The following is an 11,822-nucleotide window of genomic DNA, read 5'->3' as shown; positions in this document are numbered from 1 at the left end:
GACCTGCTTCCCTTACTCACACACACCATTGATCCAACATGTTCAGAGTAGCAAATGTCTAACACAGTCAATCAATTTGTCTTTACCTTTGAATAACAAAGTCAGGCAAGGGTGGCTATTCTTACAAAGCATGAATTATTTAGCATGTCTGCAGAGTCCTAGATAAGCATGAACCTGCACTTATCCTTTGTGCCTTATTACAGCACATCTACAGAAGGCCGACGACAGGACAGACTGCTGGAAACACGGTGACACTTTTGTCCAAATAATGACAGGCCTGAGGCTCAATATGGGGCCAGCTTGTTAACAGCGTCGTTAGGAGTGATTTCCAGACCTGTCCATAACTGATGTCTTTTATAATGTGAAAGTTGCATTAGTTCATGGTCAAGTGGATATTAAAGGGCAGATATGAGGGGCGGATTGGCCCCGCCCCTCAGTTGTGGTGACGCTTCCATGATTGTCATAGACCCGCAACACCGTGCAACCCATGAAAATACAGGAAGGGAATTAATATTTCGGACACAACCCCTTTACCCATGAGGAAGTCGCTTCATTTTGATTGCTGCTTATTTTATTTACGTGTGTGAGCCATAGTCCCTGGCAGGCATCGGTTTTCCCTCTAAATAAAACAGCAAACATAAAGAAAGCAGAGTGGATGAAAACCCAAAGAGTGATATTTCTCAGTCACCGACGTGACACCTCCAAAACTTTCTGAACGTCTTCCTGCTCCACGTAACGTACCCCCTCCCACTTCTTACCCTTCATTTCCGATTCCTGCGAGGAGGATGTTCTTGAGGAAAACGGGGAATTAACACGGCTCTTTACAGAGTAGAAATTAGGCCCTGTGAATACAAATTACAGCCATTGTAACAAATGAAAAGCATCTAGACATCTTTTCCTTTCCTTTTACCCCCATTTCTTTTGTTCTCTGCGCGGTCGGAATAATGGTACGTCCGATATTGTCGCAGGTTCTGTCCTTGAAGCCGAAGCCTGAGAGAATGAGACAAAAGACTGATCATCAATTCATTTATACTGAGAAGGTGCTTAGTCTCTCTTTCCCTCACCCAACTTACCCTTTCAAAGTGTAATAATACTGCTTTTCACAACTCTAAAGTCTCAAATCATTGATTGATGGTCCTCTAACATTCAAAGGAAGATCCCCAAAAGAAGCCAAGAATAAAACTGATGGGAAAAGGAAGGCAGTGGAGAAGAGAGCGGGTGGAGAAAATATGCTCAGTGCCTTTGTCTTCCCATCACATACAATACTTGCAAACAAAGGTAAAACAGGGCACTACCACCACCAAGTGGTGAGTTTGGGAACTTGTGTCAGCACCGAAACACTAACGTTAATGTTAAGACACCTCTGCATTTATTCGCATATTAGTGTCAGAACTGTGGACAAATCGAGGTGTCTGATCTCACGTGTGCCAAATTCAAATGCTCCTACCAACACACACACACACACACACACATCTAAACGTGCAAATACATTAAATCAGCTTGGATAAGTGTTGTGATTGTAAATGTAATTTATTTTGTTTTCTAAAGGTGAACAAACACAGTAAAATGAATAAAACACACATTTACCACAGTGCCCCTTAAACTCTCTACTTCCACATAATAAAATAAATATGCCATGAAATATATTTGAATGAGGGATCGAATGATTTGTCTGGTGTCAAAACGTTTGTGCGTATCTGACGTTAAGGATACGCTCCCTACATCGCTTTGCATTAACGGTTTTATTCTGTTTGTAACAGTTAACCAAGATTTGTCAGAACTGAAAGTCAACATTCCAGACAATATTCTGCATAGAAAGACAGGCTACCCATCAGCTTTAAAAGCTTCCACTTCTACTGTGGTAAAACAAACACAATCTGACAGGTCTTGCTCCCCCACTTCCTGCAGCTGAAACACAGTGAAACAAATCGGATGCATTCTTTTTTTTTTTCTTTTTCAGAGTTGAATTAAATAAAACAGGCACACAGCGTATGCATAATGCATTTTGCAGGGCGTATGTGTGAATAACGTTCACATGAAATCTCCCCCTTTCTTTTTTTTTCCCCTGCATGTAAAACACTGTTTTTGAGTGGAGAAGCTTATACTTTCCTCATCCATGATTCTACTTCAGCAGCAGTGGGATATTTGGCAACACACACAGGCACATATTCGATAAGGATTAAAAATAAAAAAAATATTATAGTGAATGCATATATACTTTTCATTTTAAGCAAATATTACAGCACAGTATAAGCCCTTAGATTAAAAATATCAACGTGTTAAGGATACAGTTCAAAGAGGTAACGCTGTAAGCCAGGAAAGTTTTATAGTTCAGCAAAATCTAAAAGTGAAAAAGGCATAAACTCGTGTTTAAGTGTGACATCAATGAAGTTGTTTCATACTAATGTTTTTAGGTTTGTTGTATTTTTGTTTCTTTAAAAGTAAAGTGACGTGACCTGTTCCTCCAACACAGTGAACATAATGTAAAAAAATAAGGGATTTATAAAAGTTACATTAAAGCAAACACCTTAGGCTACAGAATAACCGCAATGTGTCCTCTTTCAAGGGCAATTCAAACAACTGTGGCATTTTAAATACGTCATATGCTAACAGCCATGAAAGCGCTAGTCATAGTTTTGCATACTGAAAATATACTGAGTACAATGACAAGGCACAAGCATATATTAAGTAAATCTGAATAAATCTCGCATACATCGGTAGCCGAAGCTGTTAAGCAGATGTTTTGTATTTGCGTTCAGTTATATTGAGCTGGTCCATGTAGAACAGAGAACACGGTTTTAAGACAAATCACCCAAATGAAACTCAAATCTGTACTTTGTACCACTGAGAAATAATGAGAGGGATAAAGGCAAGTGTTTGTGTTTATCACAAAAACACACAATCTGTTCTAAGCACCACGATGTGACCCTCAGGTGATCCCCGTGACAGGACGTTTACTTGCGTCCCAAGGTTTCAGCGAGTTTCTTCAGTCTCTTCTTCAGCTCCAAGGGAAACTTCTCATAGCACTTCTTACACACAGGCTTCATGTCAAATTCCACAAACTTGTTTCTGCACATAAAGAAATAAATGTGCCTCGTTGTAAAATTTGTTTGTCATTTTCTAAAATCTAAGTACAGTGGAACCTCTACTAACGAACACCTCTACTAACGAACTTTTCAAGATACGAACCGGGCATTTGAATATTGTTTGCCTCCACCAACGAACCATGACTCTAGAAACGAACCCAAGTCTTCGCCGAGCCTGCGGCTGGAAATGGCCACTGACCCCAATAGTCGAGTCTCCCAGCGCCCAGACTTGAGTGAGCTTTTAAGATTAGCACATTGTAGCTTTAGCAATTAAGCATTAGTGTAAATAGCAGACATCAAAATTCGTGCTAAGTTAAGCCGTATCTACGCTTCGTCTCCCCACATTCACCCACCTACTCTCCATTATTCCACCCACCCCCCACCTCCCGTCATACAGCCAGTGCCTGTGTTACTCCTCCAGCCAGTCGTCACGTCTTCAAGGTAGCGATGTGTAACCACTTACAACTTTATTTCTTTTTTATTACTGTTACCACTGTATTTCTTTTATTTTTAGTAACACTACATGTATTTTTTTTACTAATTTGAGAGTGTTGTAAACATATATCAGTGCAAAAAAGGGTGACTTTCGGGGTGGGGTCTGGAACACATTAATTGCTTTTTCAATTTTTTAAATGGGGAAAATTGACTCGAGAAACGAACTTTTCCACTTACGAACCGGGTCACGGAACGGATCAAGTTCATAAGTAGAGGTTCCACTGTACTACACTGGAGATTTTCCTATACCTCACAGTCTAAATATGGAATATAACAACTTAAATATCCAGCTTCTCATACAAGAATACAGTCTTAGATACGGTAAGTGTAAAACATAATAAAATATATTCACGTGTTTCTAAATGTAATAAAAGTTAATTATATTTTAACTGGCCCTATATAGTTCTATTTATCTGCTTTTGTAACAAAGCCATTATCACCTTTAAAGCTTTAAATTCAATTACATTTCCCTTATTCGTAACTCTATTTAGTAAAAGTTATATGTATAATCTGGTCAAAGGCTTATATTCTACTTGCACTACTGTTCAATTTATCATCTTCAAAAGGTAAACTGGTCAAATGGATAAAATCCATAATCAGAAACTAAGAAACATGGTCAATTACTTGTAAAAACCCCCAACTCAGAAGAAAGTGAAAAGGAACAAAAAAAGGATAGATGAAGAATGAAGAAACTGACCCAAAAGTGATGGAGGATGAGCATGAACAAATAGAGAAGGAGACAGAGAAGTTACAGACAGACAGCGGCCGTCTTCTTCTTGCGCCCCTGAGAGTCACGTTCGCGTTTAGCGAGCCGCCGCTTCAGCTCCTCAGGCAGGCGGTCATAGCAGTGCTTACAAACCGGCTTCAGGTCGACCTCCACAAATTTGTCTCTGCGCGGCCACCGTTGCAGCCCAGTGAGGAAGGGGGAAGAAGAATGACAAGACAGAGACAGAGAGGCAGAAGGAAGATATAAGAAATGTTTTAGATAAAGAGAAAGCACAGGTGTGAGTTGAAGTATCAAGAACAGCGGACTCAGAAAAAATGATGGAGAGGGAATAAGTAAAAAAGTCAAACATTTGCAAGCTGAAGAGAATAGGAAGGACACACCCAGAGAAATGCAGGACACAAGCACTGCGTGTGTAATCATATCTATAAAGGACAATCAGCAGCAGAGAGCAACAGATGCAGAAACTGAGAAAAGCAGGGGGCGCGGTGTGTGTATACATGTGTGTGTGCTACTGTCGACACTAGACTCACTTCAGAGTAAGCTTGGTGTTGCAGGTGGAACATGAGAAGCAGTTGACACACCAAGCCTTGTTCAGGGCAGACACAACTGCAAGAAAAGAAAAAAATATAAGTAAATCTAATCAAATTTACTTGTATAGTGCTTTTTACAACTGATGTTGCACAAAGCAGCTTCACAGAATTCCAGATTTGTTAATGTCTAACAAATCATTAATGGCCATTTTCACTAAAACATAAGTAAATCAAGGTCTCTCACTTTTGCCCAGTATTGGATTTACGATAACCACACTTGTATGCATCAAAATGGCATTCCCAGGATAACTGTGTTTATCATCTTTATGAACTTGTTGTTTAGGAACTTCATCTAACTTTGTGTAAGTTGGGGGTAAAATGTAAAACTTAATACTTACCATCACCTTCAATCACACGGTTGCAGTGGTAGCAGACATCACCAAAAAGCTGGTGGATTGAAAGGGTAGAAGTTAAATATGATACGTGTGTGTGTGTGTCTGTGTGTGTGTGTGTGTGTGTGTGTGTGTATAAAATTATTACTAGAAACACAAATCAGAAATGAGAAATACAGCACATTTTTCATATCTAAAGTTCATGCCCACTATTCTAGTGCAAAAAGAATATTCAGTCTACAGTTTTATTTAAATTTACAGATCCCTGTTTTACCTGGTTGTAGTGAGTCTCACAGTACGCCAAGCCTTTTCTCTCATAATGACGGTGACCCAAGAAAGGCTTCTCACACTTAGCACACACAAAGTGCTGAAACACAAGCCAATTAAGCATTATTAGCATACAATTACATAGAATACACTTCATTATTAATAGTCATGTCCCCGAAAAGAGCTCACACCTTGAACACACAAAATCTAACAGATCACATATAGAAAAGGGCTTGAAATATTGAAAATATATATAAATGTTTTGTTTTTTTTAAATACAAATGTTTGTGCCAAATTTTTCAGGTCCTGTGCAGCACTAAAAACTAAAAAGCTAAACCTGATTACCTCAACATGCCACTGCTTGCCCATGGCGTTGACCACACGGCCTTCGATGGGCCTTCTGCAGGCTCCACAGATGGGCACACCCATTTTGTCATGGCATGGGAGGCAGTAAAGTTCTCCTTTCAGTTCTCGAGCGTCAGCGGTCAACTCCTTGCTGTGAAATAATCACATCTGATCTATAACATTTGTATGCGTAAAATAAAAACGCAAAGAAATAAAGGAGGATCTCTGACACCATAAAATCGGTGCATTATTACGCCAGTACAAACTGGTGTCGTTTTTCTGTCCAAGCTGAAGATAAGCTGTAAAGAACTATTAAGAGGCTGCCTGTCTGAAGCACACCTTTTCCTGTTATTTACAGGACACTTTGAGGTCTACACAGAGTGGCTACTCACCCACAGTTGCTGCAGTTGAAGTGGTCTGGATGGTACGGGTCATTTTTAAAGATAAGGGGCTGCTCTTCAATGATGGCGTGGCACTTCTGACAGATGTACTTCCCCAGACCACGAGCCTTCTCCCGATTATGACACGGACGACACAGATGACTGAATAGCACCAATGAGAAATCAATACATAATTTTAGTTCTATTCTTTAGAGTTGAAACTTATAATGTTTAATCTAAATTTGGTATTCAGACTGGATATAGGAAGCATTTAAAAGCAGCTACAATAAACACTACAGTCTAAGCACTCACCGGCCAGCATTTTTGACAAATCCAACATCAGCCAGCACAGCCTGACAAATGTCACAGCAGAAGCAGTCCGGGTGCCAGCTGTTGTTCATGGCTTTTATCACACGACCAATGATGAACTCTCCTATAAGAACACAGTGAGCTGTGTCAATATTGTCAATACTCAGTTGTAGTGAGTGTGGGCTTGATCAGCCAGAAGCCATCGAGAATGGCCATTTTCTTTCATAAGACTCAGTGGAGTCAAGTACTACTAAATATTTAATACAAATCAGGCAAAATATAAGCACACACTTGTAATCAAAATGGCATTCAAACATTCCTACAGACCCACTTTAGAACTAATTCTGAGAGCTGCTAGTTTGCAGACCCATGTGACAGCCCTAGAGAGTGTTCGCTTCATATAATATAAACTTACCACACTGGTGACAGCAGGGGGCAAACAACATTTGAAAGTCATGCTCGCAGTACTTCCTTCCTTCGAACTGCAGAGAAGCAGAGAAATGAAAACTGTAATGATCTGACACTCAGAGCTTAAGCGATTAGTCAATAGGACAAATGTTTGAGAATGGCTTCAGACCCCAAAGAGAAATGTCACAGTACAGTTTTCTGATGATTTACGTTTCAAAATGTGATCATTACACTGCGCTTTTCAGATCAGTGTTGAGGGTCAGTATCATCAGTATTTCCAGAACAACAAACTTCATATACACACATTCACATACATCATAAAAACTTAAGACCAATAGCTGTGCTTTCAATTATCATAATGCTATATTTCTGCCCACCTACTGAATAAACAGAACAGCAAGCAACAGTCTAAAACGTACACAAGTCTTTCTAGAACTGAATCGATGTAAGAAAAGTGTTTCATTACAGAATTCCACAATGCACTCTACTCCCATCTTATTCGCCCTGAAATCCACACTTTACCTCATAGAAGAGTCCTTCAGGAAACTGTTGGAAGCACTGGGCGCATACAAAGCACTGCTCATGGTACAGCTCTCCGTTACTGTTGACAATCTTCTCAGCCGGGGCAAAGCCGCTTTTGCAACGCTCACATGCGGCATTTGCCAGGGCATTGGCCATATTGCTATAAGAATCAAGCAAAATGAAAATGACTAAAAGAGTGCATTTATTCCAGACACATTCGATTATATCAAAGTTCACTTGAGTTCTCTGCAAAGTAACTCGAGTAACTCGACAAAGAGTTTATTCATGCTAAAATCAGTATCAATGCTGTGTGTGTGGAATTTCATTAATCTTCATAAAAACACCAGCTTTACACCATGGTTCTTTTATCATAATAGACACTAAAAAGAACCCATAATTTTCCATTTAGAAAGCAGCTACATCTTAAGGGTTCAGGCTGTTTGTGTACACCAACATAATGAGGAATGCCATGTAAACTAATGCACTACAGCATCCAGCACTGCGATCGCATTAATTTCCACAGTGGTATTTTCCCCAGAGCTTAACGCTACCATTTTTTTTCCCTGTGACATTTTAAATGCAGTTCCATCTAAAAAAAAAAGCATTTAATATAAGGTTTTTCCTTTTAAAACACAAGCTCAAATTACAACATAACCAAACTCCTTATAAGACATGGTCAACATAGTGAACTATAACCTTTTATACTGTTAAAGTTTATATCTTGTATTATGCGTACTATGATGATGATGATTGTGCAACTGTAGGCTACTCACTTATCTGATTAACAGCAAAGGACACAAGCATTCGGAAGCCAATTAGAATATCAAATTGTATCACAAAACAGCTTAGATTTACCCTTATAAATGGGTAACTGCATGGCAGAAACAAGCGCAGTGAGAGCTTGTAAACACCGACGTTCAAAACCAAGGACAACATTAAACACAATGTAAATATAATCGATAAACACTGAATGGGGGAAGATTTGGAGATTTCCACTGTCAGAAATCTCTAGACAACACTGTATTATGAAAGCAAAAACAAACCCATGATTTGTCTTATTACAGAATAGCACCATTGTGACACTAATAATATATTTATGTTTCAGAACAGCACTAATCATGGGGCGGTACTGGGTTCCTAATAAGACATCTAGCATTTTATTCATTGTACTTCATTTGCAACCCTACAACTGTAAGATTTCTCTGCAACACGATTTCTCTATTTTCTAAATGTTTATCTCCTTGCATCAGAAGCAGAAGACATTCATAATCCACCCAAACTTACAACATCATTACAATCTATAAGTGCAGGGTTTAATATCATTGACTTAAATTAATATATATAGTGGTTGGCCTTAGATTTAAGATCAAAATAAGCCTTTGGTTGCTGACTTCCACTGTAAGCAACAGTGACATAAACAAGTATTGAATGTATCTTTTTGAAAAATGCGAGCTTAATACTAGCTGGTTATTTGACCCACGCTGTGGTCACAACTTGCTCACACCTCCAGTCAGACTGCGCTCTAACATGTCAAAGCCTGAATAATTAAAGACACGTCTGAAGACATACTCCAGCTGCATCTCAAGTGACTCAGTGGTTCCCTTCATAGATATTTCTCCTGTATGACATCAGTGGTGGTATACTATGCAGTGGTCAAGCTTACATTACTGGCTCTCTCAACGGTCCCCATGCTTACAAAGCAGCAAGATGAGGCCATGGATAAGGACCCTTGTTACAACCCATTCCCTAATTTGGTAACGTACAGTTGGGACGGACTCTTCATATCCCAAACCTGGACTAAGCATTCAATGCATAACTTCCTGGGCATGTGTGCTATGTTTTTAATAACAACACAGACACAAACGAAGTTGGGAGAAGCCTGGAAAATAAAACATTTTTAGACAGGAGTCAAAGCAGCGTATATTTCAAGCCCATGAGAAAAAACCAACCACTGTGATGTGTAAATGACAAACCACAAGTAAAGGACAATCTGGAAGGGTGCAGTCAGCGTTCAAAACAATTTACACTACTCATGTATTTATTCATTTATTCATTTATTTAACACTTTTTCTAATATGAACATCACATTTAAGGAAACTTGTCGTTTATTATTTACATGTTTTATTTATGCATTTTAATTTACATTATGCTGTTTAGATTCACGGTATCGTATTAAACTCTATTTTAAACTCGACTGTACAGACTCCAGATCAGATTAACAGCTAGACAGACATGTTATGCTATGGGAAAAATCACCAGTTAACGTTGTTGTTAATACGTCTACTTTCTGTCCAATAAAAGTGTTTCAAAGACTGATGTTAACATTAAAACTCTGTTATGTTACATATATCCCACTCCACTAACATTTAAACCGTTAAATGGTGTCCTAACAGAAACACACTTTAGGCCAAACGAAGATTATAATGCTGACGGCCTCCTTCAGCTGGAATTCTCCCTGGGAAAAAAATGTAGCTCGGAGGCATTGTATCTAGATATAACAAGACGACTATCCGTTTAAACACGGACACGAAACGTTTAACGTTTAAAGTTCAGTAAGAAGGTAAATTCGGGTTTTAACAAACACCAGAATATAGAGAATAACTACAGTTTAAACTACTTTACATTTCGAGTTCGGTCATCTCGGTCGTTAGCCTCAGTAGCTAATATCTCGCCTCAGGAAAAAGAAAAAGGGCAACAAACTTCGCTATGTCTTACCTGCCCGTCATTTCTGACACACCCAGCATCCCCTACTACACAACGAGTTCAGAAAGTGTATGTAGAGTCGACAGATTTAAGCGAATTTTATGTTAAAAGGTTTAGCAAAAAAGGAATGTAACGGTTAGCCTCCAGTTTTCTATCCTCCCCTCCCCACAACGGACTCGCCCTTCCTGCGGCCAGGGGAGTGTCGGCAAATTACTCCCCCCTTCATAAAACACGGACTTTTATGGTAAAAAAGTCAGCCGTTTCACAAGAACACACAACAAACACGGCACTTAGCCTTTATTCGAGATTCAGAAGTGCAGTTATGTCGCTTTACGGTGTGTGTGTGTGTGTGTGTGTGTGTGTGTGTTTTCTTCTCACTTTTACATTGAACAATGCCTCAGAGTAAGAAGTCAAGCAAACCTCAAAGTTTCAGCCAGACTTTATTTATAAACACTGGGTGGCGGTATTGAATGTGATATTTCAATAGACTGTATAGGCTGTGTCTTGTATTTTTCATGTAAAAATGGATCCCAGAAAAAATACATATACACTACTTTCAATATTTCCATTTTACCTTCCTTTTAGATTTGAGCTGGACCTACGAGGCTACTTCAACATGAGGGTTATTTTTGTAATAAATTCTTGTTGTCCCCCTCAATCCTCCACCATGTTAACAAATATTGGAAACGTACAAATTATATGCAAGGATAACATCATTTAGTGCCTTTAAATGTGATTTAGAAAACACTTAAATGTTTCTTACATGAAGTTCTATGATGCAGTTTGTCGCTATCTCCACCCATTCCTTTACCATCTGCAGGAAGTTCTTACCTGGAAAGCCTCATCCTGAAAGTTGATGGGATTGGTTCCTTAGGTCTGTGATGTCAGAAACCCTGACTGTGTGGCTGTGTTTCTGAGACACTGCAGTTTGCAGGTGGAAAATGTGTTGACTACTAATTTAGCTCATGATACATATTCAGAATTACACACGCAAGAAGAACTTAAACATGCAAATTTCATCGTAAGACACAACAGCCTCCTCGTAGTTTCTGCTCATAGCTAAAGAAGTAAACAGTGGAGATGATTTCTTGGTTCTTAAATTAGTTTTGAATTTAAAGGGAAATTGTAAAAGGTATTAGTATTGGACTAAAGAGGTAGCCAAGCACTTGTACTCACTCTTCTGAGGGTGTCCTGTACACACAAGAACATTTCAAATTTGTGCAGTTCCAGTCTTCATTTCTGTTTCTTACAAGGCTGATTTATGTTCTACTGCACATTCTAAACCATGAATAGACTCAAAGTGGAAACCATTAAAATGTGTAGTTCTAGTTTATTTAATGTTATATCATGCCTGAGAGACAGTTAACAATAAAAATGTGTTTCTCTGCCACCACAGAGTCAAAATTTGGCTAATCATAAACTTGTTTTTGAGTGTATAAAATACCAATATCCTAACGATATACTGCACAGTTCAGTGCCCACAAATTCACAAATATACACACTCATGCGCAAAGTACTGTCAAATAACGTTAAAGTTTGTATTTTTCTTTACAAATTGAACTAGACGTTAGCCTTCATTTTCAGACAGCTGATTTTACAAAGTTTCACTCCAGAAGTTTAAAAGATATTTCTGTTAAATTAAATTAAGGTGTAAGCCT

The 11,822-nt window shown here is 38.8% G+C and overlaps 1 protein-coding gene across 2 annotated transcripts; it reads right to left on the bottom strand.

Moving 5' to 3' along the window:
* Positions 1 to 2,043: 2,043 nt before the first annotated feature.
* On the bottom strand, positions 2,044 to 10,383 carry lims1 (LIM and senescent cell antigen-like domains 1). Of its 2 annotated transcripts, none has more exons than XM_066647996.1 (10): positions 10,177 to 10,382; positions 7,462 to 7,621; positions 6,947 to 7,013; positions 6,535 to 6,655; positions 6,235 to 6,384; positions 5,843 to 5,993; positions 5,505 to 5,597; positions 5,237 to 5,285; positions 4,839 to 4,914; positions 2,044 to 3,069 (listed from the first exon to the last, which is right to left on the bottom strand). In XM_066647996.1, exons 1-10 carry the CDS (start codon positions 10,203 to 10,205, stop codon positions 2,955 to 2,957), a joined length of 1,011 nt encoding a protein of 336 aa, XP_066504093.1. In that variant the 5' UTR covers positions 10,206 to 10,382; the 3' UTR covers positions 2,044 to 2,954. The 2 variants fall into 2 exon arrangements, with proteins under 2 accessions (XP_066504093.1, XP_066504094.1); XM_066647997.1 differs by lacking the exon at positions 2,044 to 3,069 and adding an exon at positions 4,330 to 4,471 and having other exon boundaries at positions 10,177 to 10,383.
* Positions 10,384 to 11,822: the final 1,439 nt, after the last annotated feature.

The sequence above is a fragment of the Hoplias malabaricus genome, chromosome 16, assembly GCF_029633855.1.
Source record: "Hoplias malabaricus isolate fHopMal1 chromosome 16, fHopMal1.hap1, whole genome shotgun sequence".
In the NCBI taxonomy this organism is placed as follows: domain Eukaryota; kingdom Metazoa; phylum Chordata; class Actinopteri; order Characiformes; family Erythrinidae; genus Hoplias; species Hoplias malabaricus.
The sequence above is the reverse complement of the archived record's forward strand: the minus strand, read 5'-3'. Positions and strand labels throughout refer to the sequence as shown.